At 42.0% G+C, this 17,227-nt stretch overlaps 1 protein-coding gene across 4 annotated transcripts in view; it reads left to right on the forward strand.

Annotated features, from left to right (window-relative positions):
* The window catches only part of SHANK2 (SH3 and multiple ankyrin repeat domains 2), an 856,646-nt gene that overhangs the window by 185,636 nt on the left and 653,783 nt on the right, over nucleotides 1–17,227 (forward strand). For all 4 annotated transcript variants that reach the window (XM_019519421.1, XM_019519422.1, XM_019519423.1 and 1 more), the window contains exons 4-8: nucleotides 1,467–1,670; nucleotides 7,920–7,991; nucleotides 9,508–9,616; nucleotides 9,888–10,039; nucleotides 10,962–11,129. In XM_019519421.1, the coding sequence (XP_019374966.1) occupies nucleotides 1,467–1,670; nucleotides 7,920–7,991; nucleotides 9,508–9,616; nucleotides 9,888–10,039; nucleotides 10,962–11,129 (705 nt within the window). The remainder of the gene's footprint in view (nucleotides 1–1,466; nucleotides 1,671–7,919; nucleotides 7,992–9,507; nucleotides 9,617–9,887; nucleotides 10,040–10,961; nucleotides 11,130–17,227) is intronic.

Consider the following 17,227-nt stretch of genomic DNA (forward strand, 5'->3'; position numbering starts at 1 on the left):
AAAAAAAAAAAAAAAAAGCCATACAATGTTGACTTGTTCACATTCAAATTTGTTATCCAAATGTTCTAGATATCTGAAATCAGAGGTCTGCACTTTCAGAATTGCATAATGTATTGTCAAGAAGTGTCAATACTGCATAATGTATTGTCAATACTGCATAATGTAATCAAATACTGCATAATGTATTGTCAAGCTATCAGTTTTTTATACACATTTCTCTAGAGAACTGAGAAAGATACATAACATAACAATACTGCAGAGAAGCATGCTATTGAAACAGCTTAAGTTAAGACAAGACTCATGAGATTAAGGAAAGTAATTTTCTTTTCCATAAAGGTGTCATTTTTTGTTTTTCTTTACTTTTCTGTTCTCATTAGCTATATGTAGAACTGCAAAATGAAGAATGCAATTGGTAAGCCCATAGACCTGGCCTAATCAGGAATTACTGATACACATTTATAAACTAAGCTCACGTTATTGTGGTCAGAGTTAAGGTTGTTATGTGTGTTTTGGTATCCTACATCCATTTGCCTGTGAGTGAACTAACTGAAGTATTATAGTGAGATTTTTTCCCATGCATGGGAAAAGCGGACTTTTTCTGCTGCTGAAGAAATATTCATCAGCAGAAAATGTCCCTTAGCACTTTTAGAAAAAATTCCCGTAGTGAAAGAATGTCGTAAAGCTGCCGTAACAGCCCTATGTCAGGGTCTTTGCAAGACAACGCAGGGGGTAGGAGAGACCCGTCAAGGTGAGAAATGATAGAACCACTGCACATAGCACTCATGGGATTCTGGGCAGTGCCACTCGTAGGCCACAAGATACTGTAATTTCAGTGTAAATTATTCCTGGGGCCACACTGGTTACCAGAACACCGCTGAACCTAGAGGTTGCCTCAGGACCCCTATACAGGGCCTTTTACTGGGTTTGCCAAGGAAGAGGTGAAGAAAAACAGGACCCTATTTATGGAAAAAAGGGATTATTTTTAAAGTTTGTGAAAGAATTCTGGATGCCCTTTTGTTTTATGGTGCTTTTGTGTTTGAATGTCTGAAATCTAATCTCCTTGTTAATGTACTTTTGTCTTGGAATTTAATTAAATGGAGATTTACAGTCTCTTATGCAGGTAGGTGCTGACAAGTACCAGTTTAATTTGTTTAATGTATTTTAGCTGATCTCAGTTATTTTGAGCCCAGGTTATAAATTTCCTTCTCTTTCTTTTTGTCTAAAAAGGTTGAGTGCATGAAAATGGAGTACTTAAAGAAGTTGTAACCTACTGTTTTTCAACTAAACAATTTTTTGAATGTTATATGCTTACGTATTTCATCTTGGATCTGTATTTAATTTGTATTTACATACATGCTTTTTGCATGCACTCCAAACATTTCTTTGATGGATTTTTATAACTTTTGAATGCTCTTTAGAATCTCTTACATGTTTTATAGCTTGTTTTTTTCCCCTTGTTTTTACAGAAGTGCATTCGATTTAATCCGGAATCTTCAGTGTGGGTAGCAAAACAGCGAATTTTGTGTACTTTGAATCAGAGTTTGAAAGATGTCTTGAATTATGGGCTGTTCCAGCCTGCAAGCAATGGAAGAGATGGGAAGTTTTTGGATGAGGAACGACTTCTTAGGGAATATCCACAACCAGTGAATAAAGGTGTTCCCTCCTTAGAGGTATTTTAATAGAATTGTACTATTTTTATAGAAGTTGATATTTGAAACATTTATACTTGTTTCATGATATATCCAATATCCTTATTTGAAGAATCTGAAATAGATTTAAATTGCAATCAGGAAGCAGTGATCTCAAAGCTAGATTACACAAGTAAGAGCTTCAGCGAGGCTGTTACATGAATTTCTGACGTAAGAGTTGCAGGATCAGGTTTGATGACTTTCTGTGTATCAGCTCTTATGGAGTGATGGTGGTAGTTGGACCCTTGGTCACACTGCCAAGAAAATAAGCCTCATTCATTCTGTTCCTGGTCCAGTCATGTCAACCCTGGAACTGATGTGGTGAGTATGCTGTGGTAGCATGCCTGGCACCACCCTTGGGACTTGGCTTTCTGGTGTGCTCAAGAGTGGTGGCTTGCAGTGCCCCATGCATTTTCACCACATCTTTTTTAGGGATGATGCACATGGAGTGGGAATGAGTAAGTGGCTAAAGGGAGGGTTATTTCCTTGAGGATGTAACTATAGGGCTGTGCGAAACGGCTGTGTTTCGATTTGGTTTCAGATTCAGCCGTTTCGGAGGATAGCGATTCATTTTGGTGTTTCAGATCACTGTCCTGTTTCATTTCAGCTGAATCTGTTTTGAATAGGCTACAAAAAAAGCTTCATACATCCCTACCTAGCTGGATGGAGCTTGGGGCCAGGGGCTGCAGGGCCCCAGAGGGGAGCAGAATGGGGCTGTGGGTGGCTTGTCCAGGGAAGGGGGAGACCCTGGCGTGGATCTCTGCTCCCTGCAGAGCCAGGTTGTGTGGCAGGGATTCCCCAGCTCCCAGTTTGATTCTTCAGGTCCCGGTTTGATTCCCCAGTCCTCTGATCATTCTCTCAGCTGTTCCTGGTAGGTGCAGACCCCCAATCTGTGCACTGGGTTTCAGGAGGCTGCCGCTGCAGGGTGGGGCCAGTGGCAGTATCACAGTTTTCTTGGTGCTCAGCAGCAGCCTGCTGAAACCCCATATGTAGACTGGAGGCCTGCTCTCCCTGGGAAGAGCTGGGGAGATGATCAGAGAGCTGGGGAATCAAACTAGGAGCTAGATGTCAATATCAGAGCAGTCTTTCCTTCCCTCTTCTTAGTTTTTGTTTCTCTGGAAGCCCAGCTCCAAAACTCCAAAATTCTCCAAAACATTTCTGAAACATTTCAGAGCCTTCTGATTCATTTCGGAGCTGTTTTGGAGTCTTCTGTTTCGATTCAGATTCAGTGTTTCAGGCGTCAAAACAGCCCGAAGCACCTCCGAAATGAAACGGATGCCAAAATTTCTCACGGCTCTAGTAACTGAACACCCTGCCCATCACCTAAAGTGCAAGAACACCTTTAGTGGTGGTGAAAGAAGCCTCTAACCTAGTCCCAGGATATTCTTCAGAAGGCTTCCTTTGGAACAGGATTCACGGTCAGTGAGGTAAAGAGAGATGGTTAAGGATAGCAGTTTCTGATATGGTAGAGAAGCTCAAGGTGGTAACTACATTTCACAGCTCAGACTGGACTTTCAGTTAGCAGGTGAGCTGGAAATCTTCTGTCCTTCAATAAAGATTAGCTGCTGGAAAATACAGTTTTCTAGCAGCCAAGAGGAGGCATGAACTAAGGTAACTTATGTTAGGAAAATGAAATAGTCTTCTTGAAGTATGAGAGGACTGAAGGGGCTGATAGTTTATCCCCAATGAAAGTAACCCCTTACTTGTTTAACTGCCATTTTTGATACATGGGCTTTTTCAGTTGAGGAAGACTGTGTAGCAGAACTTACAGAAAGTCCAAGCCAAATCTAGCTGGTGAAGGAGTTCTTGCTTCTCCCACCTGTGTTTTAATAATCATTTAATTTCCATAATGGTAAAAGGAAACACAGAACATCAAAGGACTTATGGTCTGTTGAGTCAAGTCCTCTGCATTAGCAGGCAACCATTTATCAAAAAGATCAAACATATCCACTCTAATCTCTCTAATCTCTCACAGCTACAAGTGTCCTAGTAAAAAAAAAATCCAAAAAACCTCTCTTCAGTGTGCCTCAGGAACAGAGCAGGATAGAGAAGGGTGCTACCAATGGAAAGGAATTTGTTAGAACTACATGTTCAGATTATCCTAGAAAGTGTCCCATGGCCAGCCTCTGCTAGTACAGGCACCAATGTCATACAGTATCTTTCATGGGCTTCTCATCTTAAAATCCATTATATTTCTTGTTCCAGCTTCTCCTACTGGATGGCTTTTCTACGACCTCTTTTCTTTGATGGCTAAAAATCTTTTAATTTCCAATCTTTATTCATGCCAGATTCTTCTTGTCATCTCTTGTGCTGATTTTTTTTTAAATATTTTCCTATTATTTGAGACATCCCTGAACCAATGAGGTTAAGAAAAATAGCAATAGTCTTAAAACAGCTTGCAGGAAAGTCCAAACCCAAATATTTTCCCCTGCAAAAGTGTTTGGTCTCCAGACTGGATTCTGTGTAGCTCGAGGTATTCTTATAGCAGATTTCAAATTTAAATAGGATACAATTAGAAATTTGAGAAGGAGCAACTGGGGTGGGGGGAATATTTGCTGGGAATTTAACTAAGGCCATGTCTATATAGTAAATTTACTGTGCTTGACAGCAGCACTCACTGCTCCATGTTGACTGCCTCCTAACCTGCAAGTGGTGTCTGCATGGCTCTGTGGGCAAACTGATTAGCACAGGGGTACACTAATTGGCACTGTCACTTGGCAATGCTACTAGTAATTAACCTGCCTGAAGTGCTGTGTGAATGCAGCTACATTGTTTCCAATTTAGAAGGCAACCCTAATGTAGCAGTGAGTCATGCTTGATGGCACCTGTGCCCAAGACCTGAGAGAAGTTTAGAGAAGTTAGGAAAACAGATTACTTCAACATGTTTATTATTGAGACTATTAAATAATTTACATGTGCCACTCTGATTTTGTAAGGAATCTTCCCTCCTGCTTCCAACCAATATAGAATCTTAAGTCATGTCCAAATGCATGTGGCAGTGTGGTATGTGGCACCGCAGACATGGCTGCAGTGCCACACACTGCACGTTCAGTTTTTCTCTGTGCTGCAAGGTAGCAGTACGGGCAGGGGGGGGGGAAGTGACCCCGGGAGATCCCAGAGTGAGAAAAACCCACCCCAAGAAAAGCAGGGTGGCACTCTTGGGGGCAGCATACACTGCCCAAAACCAGAACCTAGCCACCTGGAGCCACACTTTGGCTTCTGGGCAGGCTCTGAGCGGCAGGATTGCCACTTTTGCAGCCCCAGGAACCCAGGCAAGGTTGCTGGGGCCAGCACAGCCCCAGTCTACCCTACCCCACCCCACCTGGGGTAACCTGCTACATGTCAGAGGGCACACAGCACAGGCATTCCCCGGGGACAAGCAGCAGCAGCACAAGGTGTGCTGCTGCTGCTTGTCCCTGGGGAAGCAAACATCTGTGCTTGTGTGGATATGGCATTAGAGTACAAAGGGAGTCCCAGGGTCATCTGATCTAACTCCCTGCATAGATTCAGGATTTGCTGCTCTTAAAGCAGCCCAGGTTTAGACACCTATCCAACATTGAAAACCTCCCATTAAGGGGATGCCATGAATTTTTTAGGCAAGATTATTTTGAAAAGATGTCAGAATCTATTTTCTTTTCACTCTAGATGGGACGTGACCCCATGATTCCTGGTTTACAAGGCCAGTACATTATCCATTAGGTGTCTGGGGTCAGATAGGTTCATCACATTTGCCTAAAAATATCTTTACTGAAAAAAATCCCATAGAATTTGCGGGTCTGAAGTCACTAGATTTACAGCAGTGTAAAAGCATTGGAAACAAGAGAAAACCCTGGTTAAGAAAGAGACAGTTTAGAGTCCTCTTTATTCTACCAATGTAAATCTGAGAGTCAGTCACTCATCTTTACTTTAGCCATAAGAAAAATAAGTAACTACAATGTTCAAGTCTACTCTTTTTTTTCAAAGTACACGTGCTATAGAATTCTGTATAACTGGTGCCTTCTCTTCTACTGAAATGCTGGTCTTCAGGTTTCTCTATCCAGCAAACACATTGAACCCTGTCAGTTCCACCTCGTAAACAGAGATCTATTTTTGTCTGTTCGCAACCTGTTCAGAGAAAACTGTGGCTTGTTTGGAGCATGAACAGTAGCTCCTGGAGGATCTTAATGAGAAAGAAATACCACGAAAAAGAAAGGTGAAAAAAGAGTCGTTTATAGACGTTATGTTTGTCTAGGCTTAATCTGGACTACAGCCGAAACTATAACCAATACATGTGTGGATGCCTGTAGTCCAAATCAAAATTGGCTCCAGTCCAAATTAACTAATCCTCACTGAATGACTATTAACGTTAATGCAAGCTAGGGCAGTCCAAATTAGGCAATTTAAAGTGTATTAATTAACATTAGCCTTACTTTAAGGAAAAAGAGCCCTTAGGAACTCAGATAAGGGTTCCTTAGGAATGCAGATAAGCATTGCAAATATCAATCCCTTCAACGGAAACTTAGTTGGATTTTGCAACACCACAGAGGCTATGAGGCACAAAGTAACACCTTTACAAAGTCAAATGTGCCAACAGCACCTTACTGTGACTCAGTATTAGTATCTTGACTAAGCCCCCGCTTCTGCCCAAGCACACAAGCTACTGGTCTCTGAAGAAGAGGGCAAACCCCCTTGGTTGACTATTAACCCTTTATTCAAATTCAGACTTGATTTGAACTGTGTACAAATCAGTTAACATGGTTTAGACAATGATGAGCATGTCTGCAAATGGCCAAAGAGTCCATGTTTTTAAAGTACTTCAGACATAATTTAGAGATGTTCTGGACCCAGTAATGAGGGGCTGTTTTGGTGGGGCACACAGGAAGCTTCATCCTCTCTCCTCGTGCATAGTTGTGCAAAAAGCTTATGGGCATTTTAACATGTGCTACAGGAGGTGGGTGGGGGGTGGTGCTTTAATTAGTGAGCCCCACTAATTAAAAGTACCTGAGCATCACATGTTCAAAGCACCTTGCCACCATTTTTTGGCACAGGGTCACTGATACACATGACACCAGAGTCTGTTGGAGTGCATTTATTTCCGTGCTTCAGAAGACTCAGTTAAGTGAGATTAATCAAGTCTGCTCCAGCGCGCTGAATTTCTAGCATGTCAGAGCTGGCTCCCTGCACGTGTATAGGAGCTGTCAGGCAGTAGGTTTGGCACACTGCTTGTGGTAAAGGAGATAGGATCATAGCTCTGTCGCCTATGCACTGGTATTCAGAGATGGGTAAGCACACTAGACACTAATGACCTGCTTTATCCATTAGGTTAAAGCAGATTATGCATCTTCATAGACAAGGAGCACAATCTCCCTAGTGGTCCTTTTGGGCCAGGGCAAGTCCTATATAGTGAGGGGTCATAAATGGCAAAATCTGATCCTTGGAGAAGAGAGGAGGAAAAAAAAATCTGTGTCTAAAAATATGTTTGACATCAAAACCAATTAATCACAGAGGAGAGATATTTAGCATTCTAATTAGATGTAAATTGTGGTGTTTTAGATCAGTGGTAAATATGTATCGCTGTGTAATGACCTGTGATTTCTCAGCTGATCTGGCTGCTCTACTGGTAGACAAACGGATCAGAAAACAGTAATAATTGCCAAAGCTCAAAAAAGTGGATCTTGTAAGCCATATATACATTCCTTATTTACAAAAGCAGTTGCATTAGCATTGGCAGAACTATTCCTAACTATAAAGTTTGACAGCATGATGAAGCACTTTCAGTAACCTATTTTTGAAGTTCAGAAAAGTACGTGCTTTTACAATCTTACCTACTTCTAGATTTTTTTTTTCTTTTCAAGGCTTGAAATGAAAGTGTTGAAATTACCTTTAGGGAAAGGTTCTTTTAATAGTATTTCTAGCCTGTGTAGACACAAGGGGCCAAACTGTTTCCTCATGTAACTTCACTGATTCGAGTATTTTTACACAGAGTATGAACTTGGCTTGTATGGTTTGTAAAATTCTGATTATGCTGTTACTACTTCTACATACTACTCACTACTACAACTGCTGCTACTGATGCACGATAACATTTGGTGCTTATTGTTTATTTAAACAGAACTCATAAGCCTTTTTTTGAAGCTAGCCCAGATCTTCATGCTGGTTAATAAACACTTCCTTCTTATAATTTCTGATCTTTTTTACCTTTTCTCAGATAAAATATGAAATATTGACTTTGTTTCTTTCTTTCCCTATTAGTTCCGATATAAGAAGAGAGTATATAAGCAATTCAATCTGGATGAAAAACAGGTGGCAAAGCTTCATACAAAGGTCAGTCCAGCTGACTGGGGAAGAGAAAAAGCATCTGTTTTTTTTCCCCCTGTGTCTGGCAGGAAAAGTTGTAACTTAGATTCAGTCACCCTTTACTTAGAATCCTTTGATACTAACAACAATCCAAAAAATATATGTAGAGTGCCGCCTGGGTAATTTTAGGCCCTGAACCTGGTGACCTATTTATGTGGATAATGCTGCCAAAGTCAAACGACCTGTTCGTATAAGGGCTGCATAGTTAGGCTTTTATATTCGGTGCATGAGAGGTTCTTGAACACCTTTACAAGCGTGAAACACAACCAAATAGAAGGGATATATCTATCCAGTGCAAGACGTTGTTGTAAGATGTATCTTGCTGCTGTAGTGTGCATTAGCTCCCTGACTAGAAGCAGTATAGGTGTGTTGATGTGGGAATCTATTCAGACTAATTAGCTTTATTGCTTATTGACCCACAAACAGTACTGCACTAATGTGGCTGCTCTGCTTTTGGCTCAAAAGCTAAAGTATCTGCACTGTGCTGCCTTATGCCATATAGAGAGAGCAAAATTGTTTTTTGGAGTCTCCCTGCCTGATTAAGTGAACAGTGGGCACATCTACACATGCCCCTAAGATGCTGTTGTTACTGTGCCATCATTTAGTACTTCCTTTTGGAAGTACTAAATGATGGTGCAATAACAGCCTGTACTGCATTGTCCATGTGGTGCATGGTTATTTTTACCAGCTGCGTCACTGTAGCAATGTGCTGTACCAAGGGAATGCGTCACTACAGCAGTGTTGCTGCGATGTCATGGTTTTTGCCCACGGACGCTACGTCGCTGTAGCGTGTTGCTATAGTGATGTAGTATTACATGTAGACATGCTCAGTGTGCCTCACATTCACAGTGACTTAGTATCTCTGGAACAAATCACAAATACTTAAATAGCCAGTAATAGAGGAAAATATGTAATATAGTTTAGCAGCTGGAAAGAAGGGGAAGTCCTGCTTCATGTGAGTAGCCAGCTCTGCAGACCACGAGTAAGTGCTTTGGGGGCTGCCAGTGATTTAGGGAATGTAATCCAAGACTTTTAGTTGTGGTATAGATTACTTGTGTTTATACCATGCATTTATAAGTAATTTGTATATAAAGTTGACACAACTATTATACAAATATGGCACACTTACAGCATGCCACTTGTATTTTAAAATAGGAACACAAATCTTTAGATGCACTTACATGTTGGAATAATTTTGCTGTCTGTCACTCTTTCATTATTATATCTTTTTGAATTTGACATCCAGTACATTTTTTTTCTGATGGTGAAAGTAATATATTCTTGTTTTATGTTTTTCACCATAGCATTCTGCAATCTATATGCTTTTCATTACAGTTTTAGGGCCAGATCTATATCAGTGTAAAGTGGCACTGTTCCATTGAGGTTGATGGAGTTGTAATGTTTTTTACTAGCCGAGATATCACTCATAACTTATATTCTTCATGCTGTCAGAAGATTGTTCAGTCATCTCTTCTTGTTTCAGGCTAATTTAAGAAAATTCATGGATCATGTCCACCACCTCTCTGTGGAAAAAATCACAAAGATGTTAGACAGAGGACTGGATCCGAACTATCATGACCCGGAGAGTGGAGGTATGAGATTAATAAAAGTTACCATATAAAATGGCTTGCATCCTGGGTTGGCTTCACACAAGATATATGTATCAAGCCAAACCCTATCTTGAAGACCTTAAAAGTTTCAGATTCAGTGGAACTGTGATTCTGATACAGGAAGGGAGCAGCCTCCTTAAGACTGTACTTTGTACCTAAAAGCTGATAATTAATTTTTTTTGAAAAGTTTGCAAATATTATTTTTTAAAGGTTACTTATCAATGTTTTTCACACATTTCGTTCTTTCCTTTAGACACACCACTAACTTTGGCAGCACAGCTTGAAAATACAGTAGAAGTGATCAAAACCCTGAAAAACGGAGGGGCACATTTGGATTTCAGAGCCAAAGATGGAATGACAGCTCTGCACAAAGCAGCTAGAGCCAAGAACCAAGTGACCCTCAAGGTAAATTTTCAGAAGCAAATTATACATTACTGTATACTAAACAATATGGAAAGAAAAATATTTGGAGTTAATTATCGTACTGTCCTTTGCAGATCTTTTAATGTGTGCTTGCTTGGCTTTTATCTTTTATGATTTCTTCCACCAAGAAGAAATCATAAACCAGGTTCAGGGCCTAATTTCAGAAGCTTGCATTTTTGCTAGGAAAACATGCTGGTGAAACTTAACTTTGTTTGTCAATAGATGGTGGAAGATATCTCTGCAGGAAATGGAAGTAGCAATATTGCAGTTTCTCCCCCTTTGAAACTGAATGCCAGTAGTGCAGATTGTACATTTTATCTTGTCAGTGCTGACCTTTCTGCTTTTTTCTTTATGTTCTGACTTTTTTTTATGAGACTTCTTGACATTAGATTAAATAAAGGGCTTAGGATACTCCCTATTTCCTTCTGGACAGAATTTCAAATTGAACAATATTTTAATAAGGCACCAAAGAGGCATGCATGTTCCAAAAGTGATATAAGCATTATTAGAACATTGGAAATCAATAACAGGATGGGTAGTGGATAGTCTTTGTCACTCATTTTATCATTGGTACTCCAACATATGCCCTGAGTACTGAAACTGGGACTTTTGCTTCTACTAGGGTCCTTCCCAAGGTGCACTGGTGTGTTTCACTGTAGGCCAGTGGCACTAAACCATAACTCTCCCACCACTGTTTGCTCCAGTGGTGGGGATTTCAGGTGCCTGTGCCATAGCCCATTCAGCCAGCTTATAAATGTCTTTACCTTGCCTCAAGTAAACAGTAACAAGAACACCCTTCCCAGTAAACACTGTGTTGGGAAGAATGCTAGATATAGATTCTCTCTCAATTAGTTACATGCTCAGAAATATAAGGACAGTGCTTACCATCTGTAATTGCTTATAGACCCTTTTAGAGCTTGGAGCATCTCCTAACTACAAAGACAGCTGTGGATTAACCCCACTCTACCATACCGCTGTAGTAGGAGGGGATCCATATTGTTGTGAACTGTTACTTCATGAACATGCTACAGTCAGCTGCAAAGATGAAAATGGATGGCAAGAGATTCATCAGGTATGAAAACCTATTCTTCATTAGCTTTTATGTTTACTGCTATTGGAAAATTATGTCAGGAAACAGATTTCTTTAATAGACCTTTTCAGGATTTTTAGAAGATGTTTAGTTTCTATGTATATATAAATTAAAAACATACATAATATGTATATATGTGTGCACTTGTATTTTTTTCCTTTTCTTTTTCTTTAGTTTAGTACTATAGTTCTTGCTGTTAGCAAACTGAAAACGCAGGCCATTTTGATGAATTTTTCAACAGTCAAACATAGGCTATAGTTACTGTGGACTTAGCTGCACAAGTGACAGCTCCAGCTGGCTGCTATTGCACATTCCTTTTGCAGGCTCTTGGATATTTGAGTTTTAGTATTCTGCTGGTAATACTTCACTACAAAAGTGAAGCTGGTTCTTTTTATGTGACACTTTCAATCCTGCTGGATACTTCTTATTTTTTGCACCAGAAATATTTTACCTTGGTCACTGGGTGGTATGATAATGAACAGTTGTTTGTAAGTTCTGGCATGCCTCTGGGGTCCTTCAGTATGTTGTACTTGAAGGTTGTTTTTCACTTGTGAGTTCAGAATTTGGGTTTTGCTTCATCTCTTCTAGATATAGAGACCAAACTTGCAAGTGTCATTTCCCTTGGCACCCTTGTTGTTCCACTCAAGTAGTTTTCACTATTTAGTAGGTGGATATATCTGCTGATATATCTATGCAGGAAAGTGATTTAGGGAAAAAACTTGCTTTCTCTCATGTGCCATTGGGTCCTAGTGATGTCTTCAGCTAACTGTTGGTATAGAATTGATTTTCTCTAAATAACCTAAACTTCCTTTGAGACTTTGACATAGGGGGTTCAGCAGCAGGGTTACTTAAAATCCATGAAATGTGACCCCTGTATTAAGAACAGAATGATAGCATAGCTCACAGAAGGATATCATAAAACCCCTAACATTGGGTATTGCTGGTGTTCTTATCTTAGCTTAGCCTTTTGGCAAAAGACTGGAGTGACCACAAAGCATCAATTCATATGTTATCAGATTTCAGGCCATTGAGTAGCTTTAAAGTTGTAATGAATGGGATGAATGAAGCTGTTTAAAATGTAATTGTTATGAGAATAGTAAAGGTAACAAGTGGCAGGCATGAGGGACAGTTCATGAGAACAAAGTCTGTGTACCGTATAATCATAGTGTTATTTATTCTGATAAAAACACAATATATACGAGAGGACTTGTTGTTATATATATCAGCTTGTTGTTGCTGATGAATTCTCAAAAGGTGCTTTGGAGTTAGGTGCCTTTGATATGGACTTTAGTACTTTAACTCAAGTGGCTGGGACTTTTGCTTTGAAGCTAGTCTCTGCATATAACTTGAAGAGAGGCTTCAACACACATGCGTACTTTAGTGGCTTTGGTTTAGGGCTTGGCTTTGATTTTGGCTTAGTGGCTTATGATTGATTTGATTTTCTTTTATGCCATTGATATAAGCATAAAGAAGATAAAGACTTGGAATATTCATTGTTAATATTCATTCTCTGAAGGAATCACAGAAGTAGTAAGGGATGAAATTAGGATAAAAAATGTGAATAAGAACTGGTCGACACCACTTCAGTATTTCAGCAGTGTATGTTGCATGCTATGCCTGCTCCATGCATACTGCTTCCCAAAATGGAAGTAATAGAGTCACCTTGATGACCCCTGATCTCACTTTCACCCTACTGACAGCAACATCACCTTTGTGATAACCAGGGATCCTGGTTTTCTCTGATTTAAAAAATCCCCAATTTTTGGTTTAAAAATAGCAACCCCAAATCCACATTTTTCTGTGATTAAAATGAAACTAATATATATATATATCTATATGTTAGTGGTGTTCAATTTAAATCATAGAGAAATGTGGATTTGGACTTACTTTTTTTTACTGAAAATTGGGGATTTTGTTAAACCTGAGAGAACCAGGATCTTTAGTGATAATGTAAGTACTGAAGCGCTGTAGACTTACCCTGTGTGTTTCAGAGGACCTGGTGTTGTATTATATATGGAGTATACTGAACAAAGGATGATATGAACGTAAGGACCACCCAGGTCATTAAGGCCAGTATTTTCCAGTGACAGGCAACCATGTCATAGTTGTTGAGTCTAAAACGATCCTCAAGCGAGTAGAAGAGATAAGATCACCAGCAATGGTTTGATCCCTGCAGTGCCATGGAATCTGTTAGATAAAATATGCCCAGGTAATGCTAACAAGTAGACTGCCCCTTATTGCAGAGGAAGGCAGAAAATCCCACAAAACTCACAATGGTCCCTGGCAGTCTGTCCAACTAGTTGGCCATCTGAGAAGTTCTTGGTACCAATGGAAGTACCAATACCGCTGCTCTAGCTGTACCTACAGTCTAACCTACAGGGGGAGAGGTGGCAGAACCCCGCTCCAAAGCTCAACTGCCATGTTATGCATTTGAAGGAGAAAAAATTCTACCTGACAGGAACCATTAGAAGCCCTAAAGCATGATTTTAATTGATTAAATACAGTATATTTATTTAATACGAAAATTATATGCTGAGAGGCAGAGGAAGTTAGCCAGTCTGCAGTGCTGTATAAATATGCATGTGCTACTTCTGGTTAGAGCAGGGGTGGGCAATTATTTCAGCTGGAGGGCTGCTTAATGAGTTTTGGTGACCTGTTGAGGAGCACAAGGGCAGCCCCACCCCTTGACAGGTGCCCTGTCCCCTGGTCGCCATCTTGGGACCAGAAGACCCACTCCTAACCCCTGGCCCTTGCCTCCAGAAGTGTTCCTTTTTGGCGGGGAGAGGGGTTACCAGCTTGGAACCAGAAAAAGCCCCAAAATATATACTAAAAGTCAAATATAACATATTGTACTATTTTAGTATAGTATAGTATAATTAAAACATATTTTAATTTTATTTCAAAAGATATTTTTGTCCTGATTTATGTGTGGTTGTCTGGTGCTTATAGAGGTGATTGCATAATAGATAAAAAATAGTCTTAGTCTTATATATTATGCATGGGTGTGTGTGTGGGGAGGTGTGTATGGGGGAGTGTGTGTGTTGCGGTGGAGGGGTGAATGTATGGTGGGGTTCAGCGGGTATGTGTGGGTGGGTGTGTGTGTGTGCGTGGGGTTTGTGAGGGGGTGTGGCTATGTGTGGGGAGGGTGGGGTATGTTGGGGTGTGTATATGCGAGGAGCTTCTTGGGGGTGTGGGCAGGGCATGGAAGTGTGGGGTGTGTGGGATGTGAGGTAAGGTGGGATGTGTGGGGACCCCATATGCACCCCACCCCGTGGCAGCAGCAGCAGGTGTTGGCCTTGGGGTGCTCATGGCCCACGCAGATGCAGCTGCCTGGCAGTGTACAGTTCCAGTCAGTTCTGGGAGCTGCATGTGGTGGCAACAAGTGGAGCCAGGCTGGCCCACCTCTATCACGCAAGGCTCCCCATGATAGAGGCAGGCCACTCCACGTGCAGCTCCTGGGACTCGCATGCCACTGGGGGGAAGCCTCATGCAATGGAGCCAGTGGCCTGTCCCCATTCCCTACTGCTATGTGCAGCTCCTGGGACTCCACTGGGAAGCAGGGAGTGGGGCTTCCCACCATTTCTGGCAGAGTCTCAAGAGCTACATGTGGCAGCAGGGAGCGGGGCCAGGCCACCGGCTGTGTCACGCAGGACTTCCCCCACGGTGGCGTGCCAGTCCTAGGAGCTGCACATGAACTGCAGGGAGCCCTGTGTGACAGAGACGGGCCAGCTGGGCTCCACTCCTTGTCACCACGTGTGGCTCCCATAACTAGCTGGAAGCATGTGCCACTAGGTTGCTGTGCGTGTGTGGGCCAGGAGCACTCTAAGGTCCCACTGCCTGCTATGCTGTTGCCAGCAGTAGGGGCTGTGTGCCATTGGAGGAGAGGGCGTGTGGGGTCTTCCCATGCTCCCCCACCCTCCCTCACACCCTACAAACCCCACACACCCTCACCCTGCCCATCCGAGCTCCACACTCCTGCCCGCTCACTGCGTGTGGGCCCTAGACTCCATGCTCCTGCCATCCCCAACCCCACACTCTGCACTCCCACCCAGATGCAGCTTCCCCCCACCCACCACCACTACTCTACCTGCTGCCCAGAGCGAACGCTGCATGAGAGACATGAGGAGGAGCTGCTGGAGGCCAGGTTCTCCAGCGACTGCAGCAGTGACAGCAGTGGCTCTGCCTGGAAGCTGTGCATGGTGGCCAGGGCTGTGGCCTTTCCATGCGTGAGGGCAGGAGCGAAGCGTGCTGGCTGGGTGGGGTACAATTAATTGGTGCGTGCCTGTGGGTCAGATGAAATCACTTGGCAGGCTAGATTTGGCCCACAGGCTGTATTTTGCCTGGCCCTGAATTAGAGGGTTAGTGCATGTAGAGCTGTCAGGTGAGCTGTTTGAGTGTGCTGGTATCTGGCATGCTGATTTTGCTCTGTAGACATGTACATAGGGAATTGATACTGGTGATGATGTAGAGGAGGGGAACAACAGGAAACCAGGTCAGATGATTAGAGAAGGACATGTTTATTAAACTAAATACCATAAGGACAAGATACAGGAATGGGAACTGCTGAAGGGACCCTAACCTGGGGTTTACATGGTCACATGAATACTCCAGGAAAACCAGAGTGCAAGAGGCTTCACTAGTCATGTAGGGAGATGATTAGGACATGACTGTGAAATTCAGCCCTTGATTGAAAGGTATACTGACTGCTCAAGGAAATTTCTCCTGCAATATGAAATAAAATCCACCTGCTGCTGACATAACAGCTGTCTTATGTACAGCCATCTTGTGGGAGTCCTCCCCTGCTTTACATTAATGATTTTTCCTCTTCCTCAAACAGTCACTGAAGGACTCAAAAGTACTTCTGTTAGGATTCTGTACCTTTTGCCTTTCAAAGACCTCTGGCAAAAACAGGAATACATATTTGCTTCAAAACACAAAGGGTTATCTCTACCTGAAGGTCCATGGGTTTCTTTGACATCAGCTCAGAACCTTCTGGGAAAGTTATTCTTTGTTTTTTCGTCACCTTAGTACACAACAATTTGTCCTCTCTTTGAGGGAAGCAGGAGGAAGTTTTTGATGCCAGGTTTGGATTTAAACTGAGTCTTTTTCCAGAATTCAAGGATCTGGGGTTTTATGGTATATAAATCTGCCTCTCATAGGAATTAACAAAAAAGATCAATCAAACACTGTCATTTCCGACAGGGACGGCAGAGGCAGCAAGCACTTTTGATCCCCTCAGTGGTTTGAGAGACTCTGGTGAAGAGTTTTCCTTCCTATGAGCGGCCAGTCTGAAAGTACAAAAAAAGCTCTTCTTGAAAACCAACCCAATATGCATATAATACGAATTTGTCTCTGTGAAACTGAGTTGAGTTTGCAGGAAAAGCATTTTCTTGTTTGTATTACATAAAACAAGAAATCAAGGAGATTTACATCTGGATTATGGGCTCTTGGAACAGTAAGCAACAATGTAAGCATTTCTCACTGAAGCGTGAAAGAGCAGCATGAAGCAATCCCATCTGTTATCATTTGCAGAAAGGTGTGAAGTGGTTTATGAGAGTAAAGAAGTCATTAGCTACAACTTGGTTTCTATAAATTTCCTAGATTGGGCACATATTGAAGCATTAGTAGCCTCATTGTACACAGTGGCAGGGACAGAGAGTAGGCCAAACTCGACTGTGGCAGGAACAGCAGTAATGTGTCATAATTGCTTCAATGAGTTCTGTCCTCTTACAGCAGGGAAGAGATGAAGTAAATCATCCAAGAGCACATAGTGAGTGAATAGGAAACTGGGATTAGAACTCAGGAGCTCCTGCATTTTGGCTCCTTGAGTATCTAGCAGGCCTGTATGAAGAGGCTAGTATTTGCTTTGGATTCAGGTGTTCCAGGGGACAGTGATTCAATTTGGTGATTCAGATCTCTGTCCTGAATCGATTTGGCTGAATCTGATTTGGAGATTCAGCTGCTGGTGAATCTCTGAATCAGCCAGGCCAGGCCCATCCCCCGCCCCCTCTCTCAGCCTGGCCATGGCTGCCCCACCCGCCCCAGGTCCCCACACTTTTGAAAAAAAAAGCCCCAACTCA

This window comes from Gavialis gangeticus, unplaced genomic scaffold (assembly GCF_001723915.1).
Source record: "Gavialis gangeticus isolate Ggan-Ray unplaced genomic scaffold, GavGan_comp1, whole genome shotgun sequence".
Lineage (NCBI taxonomy): Eukaryota > Metazoa > Chordata > Crocodylia > Gavialidae > Gavialis > Gavialis gangeticus.